Here is a 26,016-nt window from a genome sequence, read left to right as displayed (position 1 = left end):
CAATATGCTTCTGATTCTGGGCTATCCTTTAGGCAATCTCATGTCTTTGCTTCTCCTTGGTTTCCTCTTACATGGCACTGAAAAGCCAACCAACCCACCAGCCCAGCAGCCCTCTGTTTTCCTTAGTGTCTCTGTCATATACATATTAGCAACACTGCCTCTTTCTTCTCCCTCCAGCTAGCCATCTTTACAATGCTCTGTCAATTTCTGCTACAAAGGGACCCAGTAATACACACATATACATTCTTTTTCTCATATTATCCTCCATCATGTTCCATCACAAGCAGGATGTCTTTTCAGCATCACAATACTATTTCTCTCTTCCAGCAAAGCAAAATTTACCACAGAAGTTCAGGATAAACCCAAATGTATACAGACATTTAGTATATGATAAAGGTAGTAGCATCTCAAATCAGTAGTGTAAACATGGGCTTTTAAATAACTGATTGCTACTGGGACCATAGGGTAGCCACTTAGAAAAAAACATGAATCCATCTTTCATATCATATACCAAGAGAAACCCCAAACAGATAATAAGATTTATGTGTAAAATATGAAACTATAAAAGCACCAGGAAAATCATACAGGTAAATTTCTTTATAACCTTGCAGGAGGGAAGGAGTTTCTAACTAAGACTCAAAATCTAAAAGCCATACAAGGGAGTTCCCATTGTGGCTCAGCGGAAATGAAGCGGACTAGCATCTGTGAGGATGCAGGTTCCATCCCTGGCCTCGCACGGTGGGTTAAGGATCTGGTATTGCTGTGGCTGTGGCTGGCAGCTAAAGCTCCGATTTGATCCCTAGCCTGGGAACCTCCATATGCTGCAAGTGTGGCCCTAAAAAGCTGAAAAAAAAAAAAAAAAAAGAAAAAAAAAAAGAAAAAAAATCTAATAATACAAGAAAAAAAAAATTCCTGTTCACCATACACTAATCTCCGAAAGGGTAAATACTGTCCCTACTCCTTTTTAAGAAATAAAGCACTGAAACGATGACATCTACTAGATTTTCTCTAGAGCTCAGCTTAAAAGCGACAAAGATAATGCCCCAAGGCTGAGCACTAGGACACTCATGTGTGTGGGGAATGGAAATTGTCTTTTTCCTGAAGGCAGTAAGGATTCCTCAGAGTCTGCCTACCAAATGGTCAAAGCAAGGATCATGGGTTCTGACCAGGCTGGAGGTGTACACTGACATGGGAAAACCAAGACCCACGGCAATCAGACTGGTGACCATAAGGAACGTCAGATGGTGTCCCCGAGCCCAACATTCTGTGCTAGGCATCCACTGTTCTCCTTTCTCCTAGAAGGAGGCCCAGGACAATGCTCAGATGATTTATTTTGGAGAGAAAATCCAGCAAAATAAGTCCAGGTTTCTACAATCATTTGAAATAAATTACTCCAGCCTTTGAGTTTGGAGAAGGAGGCAAGGCAGATGGCTTCCCGAGCACAGCATTTTCACGTGGTGCCAGGCCTGTCACTCACTGGAGACACTGTCAGTGCAAAAATGAAGACTTTCTTTTCCCTTTTGTTTATTTATTTTTAATTGACTACTATTATTATTTATGGCCACACCCTCAGTATATGCAAGTTCTTGGGCCAAGAATTAAATCCAAGCCTTAGCTGCAACATGTGCTGCAGGTGTGGCAATGCTGGATCCTTTAACCCACTGTGCCAGGCCGGAGATCAAATCCACGTCTCCAGCTGTAGCTGCATTCTTAACCCACTGTCCACAGTGGGAACTCCCTCTTTTCCCTTTTTAGACAAGGCCTTACCACATGCACCTTGAGGGAGAACTTAAATGCATGTGCAAAAAGAATATGCAAAATTCTCCTAAGGAGCAAATCTCCAGTACACGCTCCAAGATAAGATCTGTTTAAAGTACAAACATAAGTTAAGACGTTGCCTGGAATAAAATGGAACAAGACTGGTAAAAAACCAGCCAAATCTAAATATATACTTCATAGCTTTTAAAATTAGCTCGTCAGTCTGGATTTATCCCAATTTCTGAGCTACTGCATTTAATTCCCCTGTCGATTCTGCCTAAAAACATACGAAATGCCTGTCTGAGGCTTACATTTAGTACCCAAGATGTACATATCTATATTCTATATACATGTATATACACACACACACACACAAGCTCTCTCTCTCTCTCTGGTAAGTTTAATACTCTCAAATGCTGTATCAATATTCTAACTTTTCTGCACAAAGACGTACAAAATTAGAGTTTCTGGTTAATTTGCCGAGACGCAAAAAGCAACTATAGTTGGATCAAAATGAAGAAGTTACTTTTAAAGATTCCCTCAGCCACTCAGAATGGCTACATATAAAGTAACCTCACTGTATTTAAGCAAAACTATCTTTCAACTCTATTTGGCAAAAAAGATTCTGTCCTGGAATTAAAAAAAAAAAAAAATTGATTTTTAATTTTTTGTCTTTCTGTCTTTTCTAGGGCAGCACCTGCGGCATGTGGAGGTTCCCAGGCCAGGGGTCTAATCAGAGCTATAGCTGCCGGCCTACACCATAGCCACAGCAATGCAGGATCTGAGCTGTGCCTGCGACCTACACCACAGCTCACAGCAACATCAGATCCTTAACCCACTGAGTGAGGCCAGGGATTGAACCCACAACCTCATGGTTCCTAGTCAGATTTGTTAACCACTGAGCCATGATGGGAACTCCTGTCCTGGAGTTCTTAAATCTCTTCACTCTGCCAAGGAACAAAATGAATGTACAAGGTTTTTGGAAAATTTAACCACTGTACTAGATTTGAATGCTGAGCCATCTCAAAAGAAACCAGCCAGGATACCACTTCACCAATGAGGTCTCATGTCCAAAAGCCAACAACTGGTTAGCAGACAGCACAACAAAGTAACAGTGGTGCATTATCTCTGACTTGAGCCCAAGGGCACCAGAAATCTAATTACAAAATGTCCTGCTAAACGCCATTACTCTCCTTCGTGGATGAGCTCCTTCAGAGGGAGATACTCCACGGTGACCTCGGTCAAACTCAGGCCCATTCTCTTCACTTTTAGGTCAACAACTCTACCCTACTAATGTGTTACCTAGTACTTAAGAATGTTCTCTAGACTCCATTTCGAAAAGACTTTAGGACTAAACCAAGACAAGAACAGACCTTGCTAGAAACTTGAAGAGGGTAGAAAGTGTGGCCAAACTTTAAATCAAAGACCTCATGGCAAAAAGGATGCTTAATATTTTGTCACTTTGTTAGTATGTTTAATATTCAATTCGTCCTCTAGTCCAGTCTTGCAAAAGGCTAAAGCCACTAAGAAGAAAAAAAATCAGTGAATTTGATGGGAACTGTTTAATGAAGTCTTGAATAAGTTTCAGCATCATTAGAGCTGCCAGTTCTTTTCTATGCTTATGGTATGCTTTGGTGCCAAGGTACAGGTCATCAGCCATGGTTCCCCCCCAAGATGTCTGCTCCATACCTGCATGAACACCTTTCCAATGACCACATCGTCGTCATCCTTAAACACTGTGCTGAAGACTACTGTGACTCTGTCCTTTTTAGACTCAACATACCTGAGGGGAACAAAACCCATGAGTTAAGTACAGAATCAGAACAAGGTTTTGTCAAGCTTGACCTACAACCGAAGCCAGAGAGTAAAGTTATAAATGTCTAAATTCATAAAATAAGATGTACCAGTGACACTAAGTATTTAAGGCTGGTAAGTCAGTATAATAAATGCATGCCCAAGGAGAAGCAGATGAAAATCACCCAAAGTCAATGTTATGATTAACGAGTCTATACAGTATGACATGAAATCTTGAATTAATAATTCTCAGAATTCTACTTTATTTATTTACTTTTTGCTTTTTAGGGCCATACCCGAGGCATATGGAAGTTCCCAGGCTAGGGTCGAATCGGATCTACAGCTGCTGGTCCAAGCCACAGCCACAACAACTAAGAATCTGAACTGTGCCTGTGACCTACCCACAGTTCAAGGCGACGCCGGATCCTTAACCCACTGAGCAAGGCCAGGGATCGAACCCATATCCTCATGGATACTAGTTGGGCTCTAGACCCGCTGAGTCACAATGGGAACTCCAAAAGCTCAGTTTTACTTATTTGGCTGCGCCTGTGGCATACACAAGTTCCTAAACTAGGGGTCGAACCCACACCACAGAAGTGACAATGCTAGATCCCCAACCTGCAGAGCCACGAGGGAATTCCAAAATGTATTCCTTTATATACTATGAGATTTACAGTATGTAGATAACCTAAGAGCTGCAACAACACAGTCACCCTCTGCTTGCTGACTATCTGCTGTATTACTGGAGGGACTCAAAATGGTGTACCTTTAAGGACAGCAGTGGATTCCCTTTTCATCTTTTGCCAACTTTTCAGTATCTGGAACTTTAGGAGAAGTGGCCTTTTCATGCCCCGCTACCTCTTACATCTTGGCTTAAAGAATTTTATGGAAAGATACATGGGAGGATTCACACAATAGAGTTTAAGGTCTGACTTAGCTGAATCTTTCGGCATGTGACAGCCACACCCAGGCTTCAGGACCAAATTCTATACTCACATGGTCTCATCATCCCTATAATGGATAACTGCTCTGTTCTCTCCTTCCTTGCCCTCTTCTTGGAATTGGAAGTATTTCTCGAAGACAGAGGCAAAACAGTTTCGTTTCAACATGCCAGCCTGATGCACGATGGAATCCTTGGACGCAGGAAGATTTTCAAGGTCGTAGAGCAAAGAGACATTATAGCCTGGGAGGGAAAAAAACCTTTTAGGCTCTATAAACATTTTACTTTGTCTCAGTGTCTGTACTTTTTTTTTCCTGCACCTATGGTATGTGGAAGTTACTGGGCCAGGGACTGAACTCACGCCATAGCAGCGACCGAAGCTGCTGAAGTGACAACACTGGATTCTTAACCTGCTGTGCCATAAAGGAACTTTTCAGTGTCTGTACTTTAACCCAGGTAGAATGCCTTCCATTCCTATCTACCTCACAGTGCAAAGGGGGTGAAATAAAACCTTAATTCTTGTAAAATTACTACACACACGCACACAGAAATAAACTAACGAATGCTATGCAAAAATGTGAATCAATATTAAAGATGACCAATTACAAATATGGAATGGGAGGAACTTATAATCAGGGAACTCTGATTAGAAATTTAGTATTTCAGGCACAGTTGATAGCTTGAATACTCTATCAAGCTAGATGTGAGTTACATATTTTTCTCTGATAGTTGAACATGCCAAGTGCCAACAAGGTCAGCAGCTGGGCTGCTTTTTTGATAATAAAACATACCCATTTACATGCCATTACAAACCCTGAGGATGGAGGCAAGTCCTGGGAAAAAAACATGTACATATTCCTCCCCAATGGCTTTTGTGTACACTGTAAAAGTCTCAAAGTGTTTTAAAATATTGTATTTCCTTTGATCTCCATTAAGAATTCTTTGAAGTTGGCATGCCAGATATAGTTATTCTCATTTTAGAGGGAAAATGAGGTTCAAAGAAGCAAAATGCAGCATGATATGGAGGTAGAGGCAACACTCTTTGGAGCTGAATGAAACTTGGTTCAAACCCTGGCCTTGCCACTTGTGACCATGGACAAACTGCCTAACCTCTAGTTGGAGAAGGCTATTGGGAGAAGTATAAGAATGTACAGTATTTAAAGTGCCTGGAGGACCTCCTGTTGTGGTACAGCGGAATCGAATCTATTACCCATGATGATGTGGGTTTGATTCCTGGCCTCGCTCAGTGGACTGGGGATCTGGCCTTGCTGTGAGCTGTGGCAGGTCACAGGTTTGATTCAAATCCTGCATTGCTGTGGCTGTGGTGTAGGCTGGCAGCTGTAGCTCTAATTCAACCCCTAGCCTGGGAACTTCCATATGCCCTGAGCGCGGCCCTAAAAAGCAAAAAGCCAAAAAAAAAAAAAAAAAAAAAAAAAAAAGCTTGAACATGGGGGGTCATAATAAACAGGGCAGAACAGGGACTGAAATCCAAGTCAGCTGATGACTACACTATGCTGCCTCTTACTAAGCGCTGAGTACAAATTCCAACAGGGCTGGAGACAATTTATTATAGAACTGAAAAATTATTATCTGTCTAAAAGCCTGCAGATGATTTTGCAAGAATATCTGTGCATCACTGAGGACCATTTCACATTGCACACAACTGATGAGAATAATTTTAGCAGAACCTGCATGGATTTCTCATTTCCTAGTATTTCAGACCTTTACACTTTGTTACTATTTAACTTTTTCCCCAGAGTATTCCTGAGGTCTGAGTTTTTGTTGGGTCTATCCTGAGAACATTGGCTGGCTATCTAAATCTCTGTTGTAGCTCATGCTTAGTACATTTTTGGCACTCAAACATTAAATAATGTATCACCATTCCATTCTGGGTACCTGAAAACCAGATAAGCAAAGAGACCACAAGATTAGGTTAAATAAGAAAATATTTAGGCGTTTCCAATGGGGTGCAGTGGAAACGAATCCGACTAGGAACCATGAGGTTGCAGGCTTGATCCCTGGCCTCACTCGTGGGTTAAGGATCTGCATTAGCATGAGCTGTGGTGTAGGCTGGCAGGTGTAGCTTTGATTAGACCCCCTAGCCTAGGAACCTCCATATGCCTTGGGTGTGGCCCTACAAAGCAAAAAAAAAAAAAAAAAAAAAAAAAAAAAAAAAAATTATAGTTGAGGTTTGCTAGTTTAAGTAGCCAAATACTAACTAAGTAAAACTGTAAGTGCAGTCAAACTTAAGTACGACTTCCTACATGATGAGAATGAAGGAAAGGAGAAATCTAGCATGGCCTGCTGAGTTTTCCAAATCTGCCTGGATAAACCCACAGAAAAAGAGGAAGACAGACGTTACTTTCACGTTTTTATAATTTGCACTTGTGTGAACCCAAGGTCTGCCATCTGGCAGTGTGTGCTTAAGCATAGGAAGTGGAAGAGAAGGCCCAGCGACAGAAACATAAGCTCTCTAGGTCATACTCTGCTTGTTCTGACGGTTTTAGGATCTGAGCTGGGACAACCATGTCCAAGAATTCTTTTTTCTGCTCTAGTTCTTTTTTTTCTTTCTTTCTGAAATTCCTTGATTCCTCTTAAAGCCAACAGTGTTATCTTTTGGCTTTATTTCTAAGGTATGTTTGTACCATCAATTTGAGGATGAAATGTGGTAACAGTTCAGTGTTCTCTATGGCAGGCAGGCAAAACTCTCATCCACAAATACTCCTGATGACAAGCTACATCCAAAGGTGCTTTTCTTTATTCGATATTGTGTTTCCAGAGCAGCATATGAAAGTCATGCGAAGGTTTTCTAATAGGAGTGGTGAGGTGGTGTCATGTTTAAAAAAAAATGTAACCACGGTTAAAGAGACAGACACACCTTCCTTTTTGGAAGGATTTGTTAATCAAGCTATCTCAGCGACAGGATTTGGGTAATAAATATATTCAAACAGTCTTACTACTTGGTCGTCACTATGGGACCTGGCTAAGTGCCTCAGAAACTGAAACTACCACTTAATTACAGGAATGAAAATACTGTTCAGTTTTCCCCCACTTTAGACTTCCTTCAAAGCTGTGCTACCACAGTGTTCTAACCAAGGATGATCTTGGTGCTTTCCAATTTCTTTGGCCACAAAGAAGGAAGAGATTACTGATTAGAAGAACAGATTAAAGAAGGTGCTGAAATTTTTGTTAGGTGAAAATGTGAGAAGAATTGTGAATATTCCTTTTCCTTGTCCAACTGTGCAGTGTATAGACAAAGGTGTTAACTAGGGATTGGGAAGGAGAAACAATGGTTTGCTTAGTCTTCTCAAAAGGCATTCTAATCACCGTCGGCAAACAAACGTGGCCCTCTGGCTCAAACACTAAGAAAGAGTCACTAGGCCCTATCCAGTAAATGTTAAAAATGGCATACATATGGAGTTCCCGTCGTGGCTCAGGGATTAACAAACCCAACTATATCCACAAGGATGCAGGTTTGATCCCTGGCTTTGCTTAGTGGTTTAAGGATCTGGTGTTGCCATAAGATGTGGTGTAGATTGGCTCGGATCCCACGTTGCTGTAGCTGTGGTGTACGTAGGCCAGTGGCTACAGCTCCAACTCGACCCCTAGTCTGGGAACTTCCATATGCCATGTGTGCAGCCCTAAAAAGACAAAAGAAAAGAAAACAAAACCAAAACACTCAACAAACAAACAAACCAAAATGGTATACATTGATTCCATATGTGAATACAACAATAATGTATACCATTACTGGATGAGGCAAGCCCCTTAAAAGCTATTTTTAAGGAGAGAGTTGAAGCGGGAACTGAACTCATGCAGAAATATCTGTAAAATGAGTATTTAAGCAATATACTTTGGCTTAAGAAAAAAAAAAGCATAGTACAGGACAGGTCTCTTTCCATGTCATTCCACAGCTGCTCACATTACTACATACCTGATTCTGGAGTAACCAAGAAGCTCCCGTACACTCTCTTTAATAACTAGAAAAAAACAAAACAAAACCCCAAATATGTTAATTCGAATGCCATGATAATTTCATTATTCTTCAAGCACTGTGCTTGACAAGCTTTTCCTAAGCCAGCATGCTTCTTGATTTTCAAATGGTGAATGGAAAGTAGATACACCAAGGGAAGCAGATTTATCTGAGTTACCAAGCAAGGCATCCACAGAACTGAGATTCAATCCAAACGGTCAGTCTAGGATCTATTTTTCAATCAAGGTTCATCCTTTACTCTTTGAGAATTTGGTCACGCCTTTCATTTTTAATTTTTTGGGTCACACCCTTTATATGGTCTTTGTTCACCCCCAGATCACACATTGCACATAATCACCGTTTTCTCTCAAGAGAGCAGAAGGATGCCCAACTCAAGTGAGAGTAAATTATGTTAGTTACCTACTCAGCACAGGCCAAACTTCTAACCCAGGTGAATGAAGAGAGAAAACCAGAACTATTAGGAACCCATCCCAGTTAGCCTGCTTAGCCTGTCGGCTTTAAAATTATTTAGCTCATCACCAGCTTTTTTAAAGGCAAAAGAATGGATGTTTTGGCCAGTTATTTGAATGAATCTTAGCCAGTTATTTATACTGTTGGGTCCACAAAAAGTTGTATTTCTAAATGTCTTTTTTTCAAAACCAATCCTTACAGCTAGCTACTTTCCAGCTTTCTGAAGTAAATGATAAAACAAGAGGCCCTTTACACCTTTCTACTTCTTTTCTGCCAGAGTGATTTTCTACCTGGTAGAAACTGCTCCTAGGCCGACATGGTTTAAGAAACGGAAGATTTTATTTTGGAAAGAATAGATATGACTTAAATGTCATATGGGACACATTAAGCAGTAGAAAGGCAGTTATTTGGAGAGAGAAAAATAAAATATTAAAGCCATTAGAACTTAATAACCTCTCAGTATTTAATAGTCTTTATTATGTTTAAGAGGCCAAACACAGGAGCTGCCTGGTGGCTCAGTGGGTTAAGGATTTAGCCTTGTCACTGCTGTGGCATGGGTTTGATTCCTGACCCTGGAACTTCTGCATGTCTCAGGCATGGCCAAAAAAAAAAAGAGGCAAAACCACAGGCAGGGCTTATTACTAACTCTTAGTAAAAACTCATCCTTAGGAAGGGAAGGTGTCATCACTATTCCATAGGAAGGTAGGACTCAGGCCAAGATAGTAACCCTCAGGCCACAGGATTTGGTCTCTAGGCATCCACAAATGTCACCACAAATGCACTAATGATTCTCTTGCATTTTCTGGGATTCCAAAAAAAAGGGGTGCTTAATCTAAGACAAGTTACCAAATTAAAAGTGAACAAAAGCACAAAGTTTTCTTTTAATTTTAAAAGTGGTATGTGTGTTTTATAGCATCCCGTTTGTCAGAGAAACAGGGCCCTGTCTTGTTCACTGCCGTCACCTCAGGGCCCACTTCCTTCTGCATTCCTGCATGTCGGGACTCAGACAATACCAACAGATCTGAGTGAATGTCAATGCTTTTCCTCTAATCTTTTTTTTTTTTGCTTTTTAGGGCTGCACCTTTGGCATACGGAGGTTCTCAGGCTAGGGGTCGAATCAGAGCTACAGCTGCCAGCCTACAGCACAGCCACTGGAACTTGGGATCCGAGTCATGCCTACAACCTACACACAGCTCACAACAACACCAGATCCTTAACACTGAGCAACGACAGGGATCGAACCCACAACCTCATGGTTCCTAGTTGGATTTGTTTCTGCTGTGCCACAACTTCAAATCTTATTTTCAAAATGTATTCTCTAAGTATTTAAAACATAAACAAACCATACAACCTGGATTACACTATTTATCTCATGTCCCACATTGAAAAAACTACCACATGGTGAGGTTCTTTCCCTTCATTCTGAAATATTCTTTAGTATTCCACATATTTATTTAACCATTATCCTACAGCTGGAAGAAACTCTCCATCTATCTCTAAGACTTGGATAACAGGGTGGACCTCATAGTATGAATCAATGATCACGCTTGTTTGTATAAAGCAGCAGATAAGTAATGCCACTTCCTATGTGGTGACCATACGGCCATGTAAGATATCTCTTTCACAGAAGAGGAACTGAAGGGAGAGGCTCAAGGTCACAGAGTTGGTGGCACAGAGATTTGGCCTTCAGGTGCCCCATATACCACTTCTCCTAGAGTTTGGCAGGGAAAAAAAGTAACATGTATACCCCATTGAGAATTTTAACTAGCATGCTACCTCTGAGCTACAATTCCGTACTGTGTGCACTTAGAGGAAAGAAAAAGAGGTGGGAGAAACCATAGCCCCTAAGATTTAGTTTAATACCAAATCACTAGATTAATATTCTGAGATCCAAGAGGTTCTTAGAGGCAAAACCATACCACGTACAACTCCTCTGCTTCTGCCTCTTGGCAAAACCAGCCAACGCTTCCCCGTTTACTTCATCTGCACTTTTAACCATCCGGTTTTCAATTTGTGCCCCCTTCTTCTAACCTGACACCAGGAGATCAGACCTTCCCACTTCAGAAAGACCTTCCCTTTTCTGCTTTGAAAAAGGGCTTGTGACAAAGTAACAAGCTTCCTGTGATTACCAAAGGCTAGTCACTGTTTAACCAACCCAGGGAGCCAGGTACTGTGCACTCTGAGAATGAATGTTACACACTCCACCCACTTGAGTGGGTGGGGCTGGTTCTTTGACCCATGCAGTAGCTACAAGAATAGCAATGTGCTCTGGAGTTACATTGTAGGGAAAGCACAGACTGCACTACCTTACACTTTCTCTCCCTCCCAAGGAGTTTTTTTTGTTTTTTTTTTTTTTTTTTAGGGCCCCACCTGGGGCATACAGAAGTTACCCTATGGCAACTCTGGATCCTCAACTCAATGAGTGAGGGTGGGGATTGAACCCGTGTCCTCATGGATACTAGTTGGGTTTATAACCCGCTGAGCCACAAAAGGAACTCCCCAAGCCACAACAGGAACTGCACCTAGATCTTGAAAGGGAGAGGACTGTCTAGGGAGAATGATCACACAATTTTTTAGTTGTGTCTTCAAATGTTCAACGGTGCTTTCCGGGTAGCTGTCTTACAGTTAATCTAAAGCAGGACCACCTTAACTGCCACTTATTTCTTCTTGATCTTCATCTGGTAAAGAGAAGAGTGACCCAGTATCATTTATATAATAATCCTTCAACTACTTAAAAAAGTAGGTCTTCCTTCCCAAGCTTTTCAGGTAATATAAGCCTGAATACAAATTCTCTAAACCATTCTTCTTCCCTTGAATTTATGGCACAAAACAATTACATACGAAGAAGTTAAAGGAAATAATTGCCTATGGCTCTTGGTATTCTGTTTGGTTAAAGTCAATTTTAGTTTTTAGACCAAAAATTTATTGAGATTTTAATCACATTCTTTTGTGAACAGCCTTTTCATTACCTCAATTTTAAATAAGTCAAAAGCTACTTCTCTTAGTCAGAAAGAAAAAAAGAAATGGCTATATCTTCCTTCACCAGATTAAGGAGAACATACTTTGTTAAAACTAAAAGATATTTGAAAACTGATTCAGGAACTGAGTCATACTTCCTGCTTTGAGTCCCAACCACAACGTGCACACACTGGTGTAATAGCATTTTCTTTCTTCCATAAATGGCGCTCCCCAGAGCAAATACAGTTCAACAGGAACCAAACCTGCTACTTTAGCTATTGAAGGAAACCAGTGAATAAAGCATGGCCATCGAAAGTTTCATAATGCATGGACACCCTTTCTTATTTCCCCTAAAGTAGTCGTAGGGAAGAAGGGATACTTAAAGAGGCCAGCTCTAAAGAACATTGAAAAATTTAAACGGCAGATTTGTGTCTCTATTTTCAGAATGAGAAATTAAGATTATAAACTTTAAACAGGCCAGAATTTATATATCTGCTTCATAACATTACAGAAACAGAACAGAACCCATCTCAGTCTTGCGATAGCTATCTTTGTATTGGTCAAAGTCCTCTTTGCTACATTTTTTGAGAACTAAAATTGTTTTTGTTTTCATTGGTTAGAGAACATCTTTATTTCTCCAGAACAAAAAGCAGGCAAACAAAGAGCCAAGATCTTTTGGGGGACACACCCTTTTTTTAAATAGGACTATGGGAAAACAGAATCAAGAGCTCCTGGTCAGGTGAGCAAGCTATCCAGAGTGGCCAGTGCTGCCAGTGGAAATGACTCAGGGCCATGGAGCTTCTAGGACTGGCAAGCTGCCAAGAAAAGGTGAGGCAGAAACAAGAGTCCCAAGGAAAAGCAATGTGGAACTTACCTCATCAGCACCATGTGCCTGAAGTTCCTTGTAGAATTTCAAAGAAATACTGACCATTACTTTCGTTTTGTCTCCATTAGGATTTGAAATATGATAGAGGACTCCATCAAAATCTGCGAGGAAAGCAAGTAAGATTGCTTAACTTGGGAATAATCTCTTAAAGTGCCCACCTACCTGTTGCAGAGCACGAGGAAGTCTACTTTGCAAGTAGGCATTTAAGTAAAATGGCATTTACCTAATTTATTTATTTTTTGTCATTTTAGGGCCACACCCGTGGCATATGGAAGTTCCCAGGCTAGGGGTTGAACTGGAGCTACAGCCGCCGGCCTACGCCACAGCCACAGCAATGCAGGATTCGAGCTCTGTTTGTGACCTACACCACAGCTCACAGCCAACACCAGATCCTTAACCATCTGAGCAGGGACAGGGATTGAACCTGCATCCTCATGGATACTAGTCAGGTTCATTACTGCCAAGCTACAGTGGAAACTCCCAATGGCATTTATTAAATCCATGTGGAAAGTCAGCAGAAATACTGAGATAAAATAGTACAGTACTTATCTCTTTGCCCTTTTCTAAAATTACAAAGCTATTTTTATTTTAATCACAGCTTGGTGTTGAAATAACTTTTAAAAAATAACTTTTATTGTGATACACTTTTTTTTTTTTTTTGTCTATTTGCTATTTCTTGGGCCGCTCCTGCGGCATATGGAGGTTCCCAGGCTAGGGGTCGAATCAGAGCTGTAGCCTCTGGCCTACGCCAGAGCCACAGCAACACGGGATCCGAGCCGCGTCTGCAACCTACACCACAGCTTACGGCAACACCAGATCCTTTAACCCACTGAGCAAGGGCAGGGACCGAACCCGCAACCTCATGGTACCTAGTCGGATTCGTTAACCACTGCGCCACAACGGGAACTCCAATTGTGATACACTTTATTTTTTTTTGCTTCTTATGGCTGCAGGTGCAGCATATGGAAGTTCCCAGGCTAAGGGTGCCAGCCTACGCCATAGTAAAGCAAGATTTGAGCCACGTCTGTTACCAATACCACAGCTCACTGCAACACTGGATCTTTGACCTACTGAGCAAGGTTGGGGATTGAACCCGCATCCTCATGGATATGAGTCAGATTCGTTTCCACTGCACCACAACGGGAACTCGCTGTGATATACTTTAAACACACAGAAAATATAATGTATAACGAACCCCTATTCTCATCATGGTCTCAACAATTATCAACATATGGCCAGTCTTGCCTCACTTAAGACACACCCAATCCCGATGATTTATTCTGAAAAAACCCTACACATCACAACACTTCATCCATAAATACCTCAGAATATATCTCTAAAAGGTGAAGAAGACAGTTGAAAAACAAAAACATAGCTCCAATACTACTATCATGACTAAATTAAAAAAAATAAAATCTTAATATCAAATATCCAGTCAAGCACTGAAATACTGTCGTAAAAATTAAAAAAACCCAAAAAACAAAAAACTGTTGTCTTATTTGAATTAAGATCCAAACAAGGCCCACCACAGTGCCTCTGGTTATCTCTTAGTCTACAGGCCTCCGCTCTCTTTGGCTTCTATCTTCCTGCAGGACATAGAGGACTTATCCTGTGCAGTCCTTCGGACCAGGCGCTGGGTGCCATTTCTTTAGGGAGATCTGGCTTTGCTAGTTAGTAAGAGGCAGGTGGGGATGGTTCCTGGCCTCCAAGTCACAGAGCCTCCAAGTTTCAGAGCTGCAAAAAGTCTTCCAGGATCATTTAGTCAAGCACCTTCATTTTATAGAGGGTAACTAACTGTCTAACTCTTCAAAGTTCACTCGGCAAGTGAACAGTATCAAAATTCTTTCTACAGAAAAGAAGACAGTAACATCTCTCCCTGACTTGCTGAACCTCTAGCATTTTGGTGATTCACCACTACCCTAGTGCTAGTCAAACTAAGATGATGGTTAAAGACAATAACAGTATTTTCAAATTAAAAAAAAAAACCCTTTGTGCCACAATATTAAACCCAAACTTCTAAGACATCAGCAGGCAACTTTATATAGCTCACTAAATCCACAGAATAATCATTTAAAATAAGACCACACACACAAAAAAAAATTCAACAATCAAGAGATAGTACCCCAAATTTCAAAGCTTATTTTAGGAACAATTTTGTTTTCTTTTATACTGTGCCTTCTCTTAATAGGTGAGATGAAGGCACTTACCTGCAAATGTTACTTCTACAGCTTCTGGTTTATTTCTGCAAAACAAAACAAAAGCCCTTTAGTTAAAATAACTATATTGCTGCTTGCCTTCAAAAGGACTTGCAAAGGTTCCTGAGCTTTATTTAAGATTAGACCATTCTGCATAATAATCTTATGCTTACTGTTGATCCAGGTACACAACTCACTTTCTCATGCCTCTGAACCTCTAGACTTAAGGTGGAAGATTATAAAAAAAGGCAGCAAGACAGATAAAGCTTTTGTTTTCCGGCTTGAATCTCTGCCCTTGTTGGTGCTCCATGTCAATTCTCAATTCCTCAAGACCATGAAAGGCACGTATGTAAATGTGACCCACAAAATGTCCCCTTTTGGTCAATACCTCCGCCACAGGACAGTAGTGATGGAGGTGGCACATGGAGCAGGAAAACTTTTAAACTGAGTGTAGAACAATTTAAATTTACTTTTTAAAAAAAAATTTTTTTCTTTTAAATTATTTCCCCAATACAATTTTTTTTTTCCCCTACTGTACAGCATGGTGAAGTTTAAATTTACTTAAAGTGAAAAGATGGTTTCAGGCCATAAAAATAATACAGACAGTTCTACTGCACTGCAAAGACAATTTGTAAGTCTTCCAACATATCTTTCCTTTTCCCTTTTTTCTCTCACCAAAGTACTCACCATTCTCCTTGGTGAAGCCCTCTTTGGTTCTAACCTAGTTTTTTTTGTTTTTTTTTTTTTTGGTTTTGGTTTTGGTTTTAAATTCCAATGTTGTACTTCCATGGAAAGCGGAGTACAAAATAGCAATGCGAAGTCACTGAGAACAGTCAAGATACCTTTTTTCCCAACTAAAGCCTTCTCTTTTCCTTCTTTGTCTTTTTAGGGCCACACCAGTGGCGTATGCAAGTTCCCAGGCTAGGGGTCAAATCGGAGCTGTAGCAACACAGGATCCTTAACCCACTGAGTGGGACTAGGGATCGAACCCACCTCCTCATGGATACTAGTCTCCTCATGGATACTAGCTGGGTTTGTTACTCTTGATCCACAAAGAGAGCTCCTTTTCAGACAAACTAGCACTGAATGCCTTCATTTTCTCACCTACTCAGGTATAAAATGAGAGAACGCAAGTGCTACCTACGTCATGCAACTGCTAAAGATAAAACAAGAGAACAGACACAAAGACCTTATACTGAAAGGCAACGACAGTCTAACGTTTTCTGTGCAATTCCCAGCTAGGCGCAGTACATGGATTTCTATTCGCTAAATGCTGCTGAGTTATTACCTACAAAGCATGACATACTAGCTAACAATAACCGGTAATGGTCAATTAAGCCCCAGTGAAAAGCTACTTCACATACTTTCCTCACTTCTCCTCAAAGCCCAATGGTAGGAAGCGAAGAAAGACTCTACGGTTTTATCAGCTAATGATCTATAACTCCAATGATTCCACTTTGTTTTATGGGCCAGCAGACAAGATATACACATTTTGACATTTATTCTTGCCTAACTTGCTCAAGACCTCACAATCAAGCATATATCAGTTTTTTTTTTTTTTTTTTTTTTTTTCACTATCTCCATTCCCTCAACTGTAAAAGGAACCAAGACTGAGTTACCCTCCAGAGTTGCTGGGAAATAGCAGAATAAATAACATGGTTTATGACTGTTAAAAACCTGCTGCAGGGCTAAACAATAGCTTTCAAGGAAACTGGCTTCTGTTAAGCATATGTTAGCCCTGCTATAAAATCAACCTATACAAATCACACACAAAGTTCCACCTTGCTTCTTCAAAGCCATCCATGTATGACTTAGGAAAAGCATTTCAGGTGTCTGAGAATGGAAGCATCCAGTGGGTTTATGGAGAAGCAGTGAGTTTAGATGAAAAGAATAGGATGAAAATTTAAATCATTTCTGATCTTTCATTTGAAATTGTAGCCTGGAGATTAAGGCAATGGATGGCCAACTATCATTCCTCATCTCTAGAAAACAAGAGCAAAGAAGTACATACATTAATCTACGGCCCATTTGAATGAAATATTAAGAAGCTGCATGACAGGAGGGAGCACTGAACACACTTTCCTAAGTGTGCCAAAGAGGCAGGGTGGAGGCTTATAAAAGTCCACGTTGCATCACTTAGTAGGCAGCTGGGGTTTGTTTTTGTTTTTAACCTTTAGGCTTTACTCAGCTAGGAAGGACCACGATCCTCACTTTCTTACTTCACCAACAGACTGAGAAAAATCAACTACAGATAAATAACCTTAGGGCTCCAACATTTTGACTCTGACAATTTGAATTTCTCTAGGCAGGAAAGTTCCCTGAGCACAGATCCCCACTGGGAGAAGTCGCTAAAATCTATACTAAGTGGTTTGCTGACCGAACTGGGACTATTTGTCAAATCACTGCCATTAATATTTTAGTTTACTATTTATGGCTGCATAAAGGTTGCAGAGGAGAGAGGCAGGCTGCTGAGGAGAGCACCAGGCCAAAGAAGTCTTCCCAGAAAGTCTTCTGGAAGTCAGAGGCCTGTGCCCCAACCAGGAGACTGCATGGAGTGGGAAATATATCACAATTCCGAGACCTGGAACGGTGATAATTCTGGGTATCTGTTATTTACTTTTGTGGTTTAAAATTGTGAGCTAGCGGGGGTTAAGACTGACTTGTCTGGAGAGAAGGATACCATTTAATAGGCCAAAAAGGTAAATGGTTTTCTGTTCTACTGTCTGCTGGAGTTTTGGATGCTGAGAGTGCGTTTCATCACAGAAAAAGCACGTCTTTCAGAGCTGACTCTTCACCTCAAATTCTGTCACTTTCTGGCTAAGTAACCACAGGCAACGGTACTCAAATGTCCGCAAGCCAAAGGTTCCTTTTCTAGAAAACGGAGATTAAAAATATCTACCACACAAGGTTGTTGTGAAGACTAAGTGAGATGCTATGTGGACAGCAAAGTTTCCCAAGAGTCTTGTGACTAAGTTACAGATATGCTGAGATAACAATTCCTACAGCCCTTAGGGCAGCCCATTGGCAGGATCTCTAGACCACTTGCCCAGATGTACCAGACTGAGATGATTATAGCCTGGGTGTGACATATCTTAAACAACGTCAGGAATCAGCAGGGAAGGGTGCCTGCACTCATACAGAGTCTACTCCCTCAGCAACTTCCAAGAGTCCCAGTTTTGCCAACTGTAAATCAGAACTGCTATCTGCTACATAGGCACATTATGAAAGGAAGTGAAACTAAAAGCTTACTGCAAAGTGCACGGTTCTGGAAGGTGATCAATGAATTAGTTTTTCTTTTGGGTGGAGTGAGAGGAGATCAGACTTTGAAGCAGTGGTTGAGAGAGCTTTTGGGATTGTGCTAACCCTCAGAATTAGGTACTGGTCAGCAGAGCAAGGAGAAACAGAACTCTATTAGTGTCAGAATATTGTAATGTCTGGAATCCCAGAATAGGCCAGCTGGTTACTGACTGGACAGCATATGACACTAAAATATATTCAGTTCATTCAGATGGGTTTCAAGAGCCATTCTTAAAATCCTTTAGGAAAAATTCCTTCTATCCTTTTTCTAAGGAAGCTTCTAGAATGTCACTAATCAGTCAATAAAGAACTCCAACTGTTATCCAATCCTCTTTTCTCATTAAGGATTTTGGAGTTTTTACTCCCAAATGCATCCAGGTCCCCATTTGTGCATTTATGTCCCTCTTCTAGTTATTCCTTCCATGTGCAGAATCGGAATTAGAGAAATTATTGAATTCTGCTCATTATCTCACCATAAAGTTTTTGATCACTCTCCTTTAGGTCCTCTCTAGGGCTCCTACCATTCTTTTTGAGTAAAGCCTACAAAAATGGGTCATATTAGGTAAGAAGTGGTCCCACTCCCCAAAAGCTGACTCACCCAATGTCAGAAAAGTGATAATCTCCTAAAGAAACTATGAGCCATTCTACCTGGCTTCATCCATTGCTTCAAGAGAACACTTACTGAGCTGACTAGACACACACCAAGAACGCTGGGGAAACAAAGATGACTAAAATGACAGACCCTGCCCCTAAGGAGTCAAAGGTTTGGTGGAGTGTAGCTCTGAGGGGGCTTCGTGCCCAAAGTGGCCCCAGGGAGGTCAGAGGATGGGCAGCAGTGGGTAACTACAGAGACCTGTAAAAAGACCAACCAGGTCATCTCAGCAAGTCAGCCACTATGTTCAATTTCTTCTAAATGCTTGAACAATGTCCTAATTCCAAACCCCTTCAAACCAGTCTGTCTCTCTGAGGACATACGCAGCATATTCGGGAATGAGAACAAGGTATCAGCAAGATTTAATTTATTCCTTTCTCAAATTTCTCCTCCTCCAGTCCTCGCCCACCCCAACTGGCACGGCTTGCTTACCGAGCTTCACTCCCCCTCACAGAACCACAGCGCCCCACAATATGCACAGCTGTGGCAAGGAGCCAGTGTGCACTTAAAATCAACAGCTATTCGAATCTGACAGCATTTCCTCAATTGTAGACTCATAACTCTAGCTACGCTGACAAGCCTAGCTTTGAAGCTGTAAGAGTTCTTGGTGTATACACTAACAAAAGAATTAAATTAATTTCCCAGATTACTTCTGCTTTAATTGGAGGTTGGGGTAAGAATTCCTAAATGAAAAAGCCAAAATACCAAACACTACTAACTAGACCTACACGTGAGGTTATCTGCAGTGTTGAGCATTGCTCAATTAGCCACATTCTCCTAGCTTGGAGGCTGTTGGGAAGACAATTTACCAATAATGATCATTTTGTGAGGATATATAAATCATTCCAATAAGTGTATGTGGTAGGAAAAAATAAAAGTAATTTGTTTGGAATCTTACTTAAGGCTTTGTTGGAACTGCCTCCAAATTAAAACACTGTCATGACCAAATGCATTCTTAAATAGTTCAGATAACAGAACTACTTTACCCAAAGGAGATTTAGGCTTTTAGTAGGATGTCACAGGCAAGATTCAGCAGGATGATGAGAGGCATCGTCTTATTTTCACACTGTACAAACTCCCTTCAGTGCTCGCAGCCCACAGGTAAGGAGGCTGAGCAGCGGTTTGAGGCTGCAGTCTACTCTAGCATGGGTACACTATGATAGGCCCACGGAGACGGACCTACCATAAATCCATTACCATGCTCTGAGAGGTACCATTCAAAAAAAGACCAACTTCAAAAGCAAAATTACTATAACTGTACTCTCAAGTATATACCACAGAACTATTTTTAAGACGATCTCATGCTTACATTTTCAGTAGCTGGAGCAGTGTTATCCAATAGGACTTTCAGCAATAGTGGAAATGCTCTCTATCTGTGCTGCCCAAATACGGCTGCTACTAGCCACACACGGCAACTGAGCCTCGACCTGTGGCTAGTGTAACTGAGGAGCTTAATTTTAATTCACTTCAATTTTTATTTAAACTTAACTACCACACACAGCTGCTGGCTATCATTACTGGACATCACAGAGTTGGAAGGTCCACTGTGGGGAAGGCCACTGTGAATCTAATTTCCCCAACTGATTTGCTGAGAAGTGTAAAGCAGGGAGGGGCTGACCTCTCCCAGCAGGTTCCCAAGCCTTTCCAATCTCCAGGGTTTCTCCTCCAAGCTACTGCCTTTCTTTAATGTCCACCCCAACACTCCTCTGTAATTATCTTACAGACTCTCTCAGAAAGGCCCCTCTTTTCTGTTCCTGCCTGGTGCTGAGCACTGGCAGAACCCCATAAATGTTTATGATTATCACACCAGATAGCCTTCTCTGGAAGTTCTGGCTAGGCCTGCGCTTTGATAAATACTTAACTACTTCACTGCCACCTCACCTTACTGGTGGTATGCCTGGAAATTCACATTCCTTCTAGAGGCAGGCTTCTGCTAAAAGGTACATGTGCAATCCCAGGAAAGCCCTGCCTTCGAGGCTGAATATCATGGTCTCTTTCGAAAGATTTTCAAAGTGCTTTCCAGCAGAACATGCTTTGAGCCCACTTATTTAAAATCACATCTCAAAGGGAAGATGGGCCAGAGTAAAAGCCAAAAACTTGCTGCCCTGTTCCACTATTTGACATTGCCACAACATATACTTTGTTAAAAAAAAAAAGGCCCAGAAATTCTAACTTATCCCTTCCGGACTTGAGTGACTACTTTATTCCTGCTGAAATGATTAGTAAATCTTTTTAAGCGAACTATTCTAAAAGGGAAAAGAGTTGAAGCTCTATAAGGGGCTACATTTCAGAATCGCGAGATATTAAAACACAAGTAGATGTGAATATAGTCTTACACTACAAGGCACGCTTCTACTTGAAAATGCACAGGGATATATCTTGTAGATCAGCTTATAACCATCCAGGTCTCATTTTTTGCTAGTCTAAACTTGCGAATTAATTCACTTAAGATCATCTGTGAAAATGCAGAAGTTAATTTAACTTCCTCCTATGTGCTACACTGCTCAAAAAAGTACCCAGCAATCACCCAAAATAAGCCACTAAGCTGATTCGCTCAAACATTTAAAATGCAAAGGAACTGGTAAGCAAAGCTGAAGACAAGAAGCAAGCTAACCTAAAATATAAGTAACTGCAGCCCCTGACAGGAAACAGTAGCTACTGCTCACTGCCTATGTTACTTCAAGGAAAGTTGTTCTTTGTTTTACAGATAAAATCTATGGCTTTATAAAAGAGATTAGAAGACACAATATATTCAATTTAAGCAGTTGGTTAAAAGCATTTTTTTTTTCAAAATGCCTCCAAGCCACAAGTTCGTTTTGTCCACTTAGAATTTCCCCTTCACCAATACTCTCCCATCTGTGACTCTTCAAGCACTTACTCTCCTATTCCTAGTTCCCAGTTCGCCAGAAACAGTTTGCACTTACTTCCTCCACTGTGTAACCAAGATGTGAAGCCCCATCCTCAAGGGATGGGGAAATGAGGCAAAGAGACTGGCCGCAGGCCATCCAAAATTAGGAGCTAAAACCAATTCCTTGGTTCATGTTTTAGATATTGTATCAGACAAGCGAACAACTTGGGGGGAGGTCGTCTTTCTACTGGTTCTGCGTTTGACAGAGACGGCTGCCTTAGAAACATCTCCTAAAGCCCATTTTTAAAAGGGTCAATGGTTAAAAACAGGTTTATCTAAGAACGTTACAGGCTCTGAAGGCATTTCAGTGTGTTATCTGGGCCAGAATTACTACAGAAGAAATCACAGGCCAGGGGTATGATACAAGAACTTAAAAAGATAAACAACCAGATAGAGGATACTGGGTGGAGAAAGGAGAATAGAACCTCAGAGGAGTGATAAGGAAGGGGTGTGGATGGGGGGGGTATTAACTTTGCTTGCGAAATATGACAAAATAGGCAGTGTCTGTTACAGAAGGGTTCGGTGAAGGAAAACTAGAGAGATCGGGTTTTCCGGCTGCAAGACTGGGCCTGCCTTCAGCTTTCCCTCTGGCTCCTTTAGACGAGGAGGTGGGGGTGGGGAGCGAGAAGGTGGTGATCTGCGCCTCTTCTGGGTACATCTTCTTCACTCTTCCAGTCCTGGGAATCCCTGAAAACTCCTTCCAACCCAATCCCCAATGGGCTCTCTCCGGGTTCTGAACAATGACGGGAGAATACGGTGGGAAGCGGTCCCCTGCTCGCTCCAGAGAGCAATGGGATCCTCCAGCGAGAGTTCCGGTCCAAGCTACCCTCACGTCCCACAGGTCTCTTTGGCACGCGCACTCCTGTCCACTCACTGCTTCCGCATCCTTCCTCTGAGCCTCTCCCCACGCATCTCTGCCCCTCACCCCGCCGCGCCCAACCACCTCCCATGTCTACCCCGCCGGGGCAGTCCCCGCACCCGGCCAGATCTCCCACCTCCCTACTCCACGTATGACGGTCTGAACGATTGGCAGGGGTCAACTTTGCCTCCCCCGCCACCCACCGGCCCTAGGCGCGCGCTCACCCGGCGGCCGCGTTCTCGAACTTGAGCGCGAGCGTCTCCTCGATGATGCGGTTGTTCACCTCCAGCAGGATCATGGCGGCGGCTGCCCCGGACAGGGGAAGGAGAAACAAGGGCGGGTGAGGGTGGGTAAGGGAGGAAAGGACGGAGGGAGCGGCCCTGCTGCCCCCTGAGGAGGGGGGCTGGGTGGGGAAGGTTAGGGGAGAAGGGGAAAGGGACCAGGGTGGGGGAAAGGGGAAGACGCGCGTGCTAGCCCGCGCACGCACTGACTGTGGAGACACCCACCCACCCGACCGACCTGGCCCCCGAAGCCTGAACCCGCCTGCCGAGCCGCCGCCGCCGCCGCCGCCGCCGCTGCCGCCTCACCGACGAGCTCGGTCCCCGCCCAGCCCCCGGCTCCAGCCGGCCACTTCCGCTCTCACACCCACTTCCGCTCGCCGCCCGGACGCGCGGCCCCGAGGCCCCGCGGCGCCATTTCCGCTCCGACCCCTCGTGCGCGCGCACGCAGGCGCACCAGGTGAAGGGGCGGAGGCCGCGCGTGCGCACGCGCGATGCCGCGACTCTCCACTTTCCCACAGCCCCGCCCTCGGCCCGCTGTTGAAAGTGTGTCTCCCGGCTAGCTGTCATTCCCCGAGGCCTGCCTCGCGGTCCAGCGCTTGCATCCTGCACTCCCGAAGAGTTTACTTCTACGCACGAGGTCCTGTTATTTCTGACAAGAAGCTCACTGTTTTCATTTCCTAGTCGGCGTCTTTACTCTCACTTTGTGGTCGGTGTGATCCTTCCTCATGCCACACTAATGGCTGTCCAGTGGCACCATCGTGCCTTAATTTGCTCAGCAAATGTTAAGTGGGCTCCTGTTCTGTGCTGGGGATACAGTGACGCCTGAAACAGATGAGGTCCCGCCCTCGTGGAGCTTATAGTCTGGCAAAGGAAACAGACAACAAACTTTCAGATATGTAACTACAAATCGGTTAAAAGAGCAAAGAAGGAAAGGAATGAGACGTCACCAAAGTGAATAAGCCTCCCTGGGTTCCTCTCTTGTCTCCCTTTCTGTGCCTGGAGATGCCTCTAGGTGCCCCAAACGTGATTTTTTTCTGCCTTACCTCCCAGCACCTCTGCCAGAGACATAATTTTTTACTCATCTGTGTGAGGAAAATGAACTCATTTTTGTGTTGCGTCTGTGTGCCTGGTTTTGTACTTTTCCTTCTCCAGGGAGAATCTAACAAATTTAGCTGAGCTCTTTTTAGGAGTATTGATTTATTTTCTGCTAAGTGTTCTTAAGAAAGTATCAGGGAGGCAAAAAATTGACAAAAACTAGCTCTTGTCATCAGGCCCAGACAGCTCTTCAAAATGAATTTATTTACTGGACATGGATAAACTTCAAGACATTGCAAATACCCCCAAATTATTTGCTAACTCTCTTTTTTTCTGTTTAGGGGTGCTCCTGCTTTCTTTTCCAATTCAGAAGACTCAAGTCATATTTTCCATCCACTTAGTAGAGACCTTCTATAGAGCTTCCTTTCTGCTTTCCTTCATTCCTCTTTTTCTCTTTCTTCTTCTTTTTTCTTTCTTTCTTTTTTTTTTTTTTTCTTGATTTTTAGGGCCACACCTGCTGCTTATGGAGGTTCCCAGGCTAGGGGTCCAATCGGAGCTACAGCCGCCCTCCTATGCCGTGGGCATAGCAACTCAGGATTCAAGAGCAGTGTCTGTGACCTAGACCACAGCTCATGGCAACATCAGATCTTAACCCACTGAGTGGGACCAGGGATTGAACCCGCATTCTCATGGATCCTAATCAGGTTCGTTAACCGCTGAGCCACGAAGGGAACTCCCTCTATTTTTTTAATGGCCACACCTGTGGCAAATTGGAGTTGCAGCTGCCGGCCTGTACTACAGCCACAACAATGCCAGATCTGAGCCGCATAGGCGACCTATGCTGCACTTGTGGCAACACTGGATCCTTAACCCACTGAGTAAGGCCAGGGATTGAACTCATAGCCTCATGGATGCTAGTTGGGTTCTTAACCTGCTGATCTGCAATGGAAACGCCTATGCTAACGTTTTAACATTGTTTATTGAACGAAAATAATGCAGGTACATTACTAAAAGTATATGCAGACTACATATACTATAAAGACTTGTAATGGAAAAAGGAGTTCCCTGGCCTACTCTTTAGCGGCAATAGCCTCAACTCTTTTATATGTTCATCCAGATTAGATCCACATATCTAAATAAATGCTTACGCTACTAATTCTTGATTTGTTAATTTTAAAGATTATTTGTTGACTTCCTATCATGATGGATAAGAACATGACTATCACTTCTGTTCTCCACCTCCACTGTTATGTAACAGTTTTTAATTAAACCAATAATCAGGGAGTTCCGTCGTGGCGCAGTGGTTAACGAACCTGACTAGGAACCATGAGGTTGCAGGTTCCATCCCTGCTCTTGCTCAGTGGGTTAAGGATCCGGCGTTGCCGTGAGCTGTGGTGTAGGCTGCAGATGCGGCTCAGATCCCACGTTGCTGTGGCTCTGGTGTAGGCTGGTGGCTACAGCTACGATTGGACCCTTAGCCTGGGAACCTCCATATGCCGCAGGAGCGGCCCTAGAAAAGGCAAAAAGACAAACAAAAACAAAAACAAAACAAAAAACCCCCCAATAATCAGTATTTAGGGAGTTCCCATTGTAGTGCAGTGGGAATGAATCCGACTAGGAACCATGAGGTTGCAGGTTCGATCCCTGGCTTTGCTCAGTGGGTTAAGGATCCGGTGTTGCTGTGAACTGTGGTGTAGGTTGAAGATGCGGCTCAGATCTAGTGTTGCTGTGGCTGTGGCTTAGGCCGGTGTCTGTAGCTCTGATTTGACCCCTTGCCTGGGAACCTCCATATGCCACGGGTACAGCCCTAAAAAGCAAAACAAAAACAAAAACGAACAAACCAGCATTTAAATTATGTATAATTTAAATCTGCATGTACACATACATATTAAATTATGTATATTTAAATTATGTATAATCAGCATTTAAATTATGTATGCAAACATTGTTTGCCAGTGAGCCAATAGGTGCCCTACAACCATGCCTTCTAGCTTATACAGACTTCCATT

General features: G+C 42.5%; 1 protein-coding gene and 1 non-coding gene across 2 annotated transcripts in view; both read right to left on the bottom strand.

Annotated features, from left to right (window-relative positions):
* ARPC2 (actin related protein 2/3 complex subunit 2) overlaps nucleotides 1-23,272 on the bottom strand; it is a 31,694-nt gene extending 8,422 nt beyond the window's left edge. Inside the window, 7 exon segments of the mRNA NM_001190239.1 lie at nucleotides 3,448-3,541; nucleotides 4,549-4,735; nucleotides 8,427-8,472; nucleotides 12,769-12,881; nucleotides 14,988-15,022; nucleotides 22,916-22,997; nucleotides 23,211-23,272. Of these exon segments, the coding sequence (NP_001177168.1) occupies nucleotides 3,448-3,541; nucleotides 4,549-4,735; nucleotides 8,427-8,472; nucleotides 12,769-12,881; nucleotides 14,988-15,022; nucleotides 22,916-22,989 (549 nt within the window). The 5' untranslated portion in view covers nucleotides 22,990-22,997; nucleotides 23,211-23,272.
* On the bottom strand, nucleotides 19,989-20,126 carry LOC146396143 (small nucleolar RNA SNORA42/SNORA80 family). The gene has a single exon (XR_014830636.1). It is a non-coding gene; the product is annotated as a small nucleolar RNA SNORA42/SNORA80 family (small nucleolar RNA).
* Nucleotides 23,273-26,016: the final 2,744 nt, after the last annotated feature.

The sequence above is a fragment of the Sus scrofa genome, chromosome 15 (genome assembly GCF_054392235.1).
Source record: "Sus scrofa isolate SSC_HxYL_T2T_F1_AM1 chromosome 15, Sscrofa_HxYL_maternal_Yorkshire_Landrace_v2.0, whole genome shotgun sequence".
NCBI lineage: Eukaryota > Metazoa > Chordata > Mammalia > Artiodactyla > Suidae > Sus > Sus scrofa.
The sequence above is the reverse complement of the archived record's forward strand: the minus strand, read 5'-3'. Positions and strand labels throughout refer to the sequence as shown.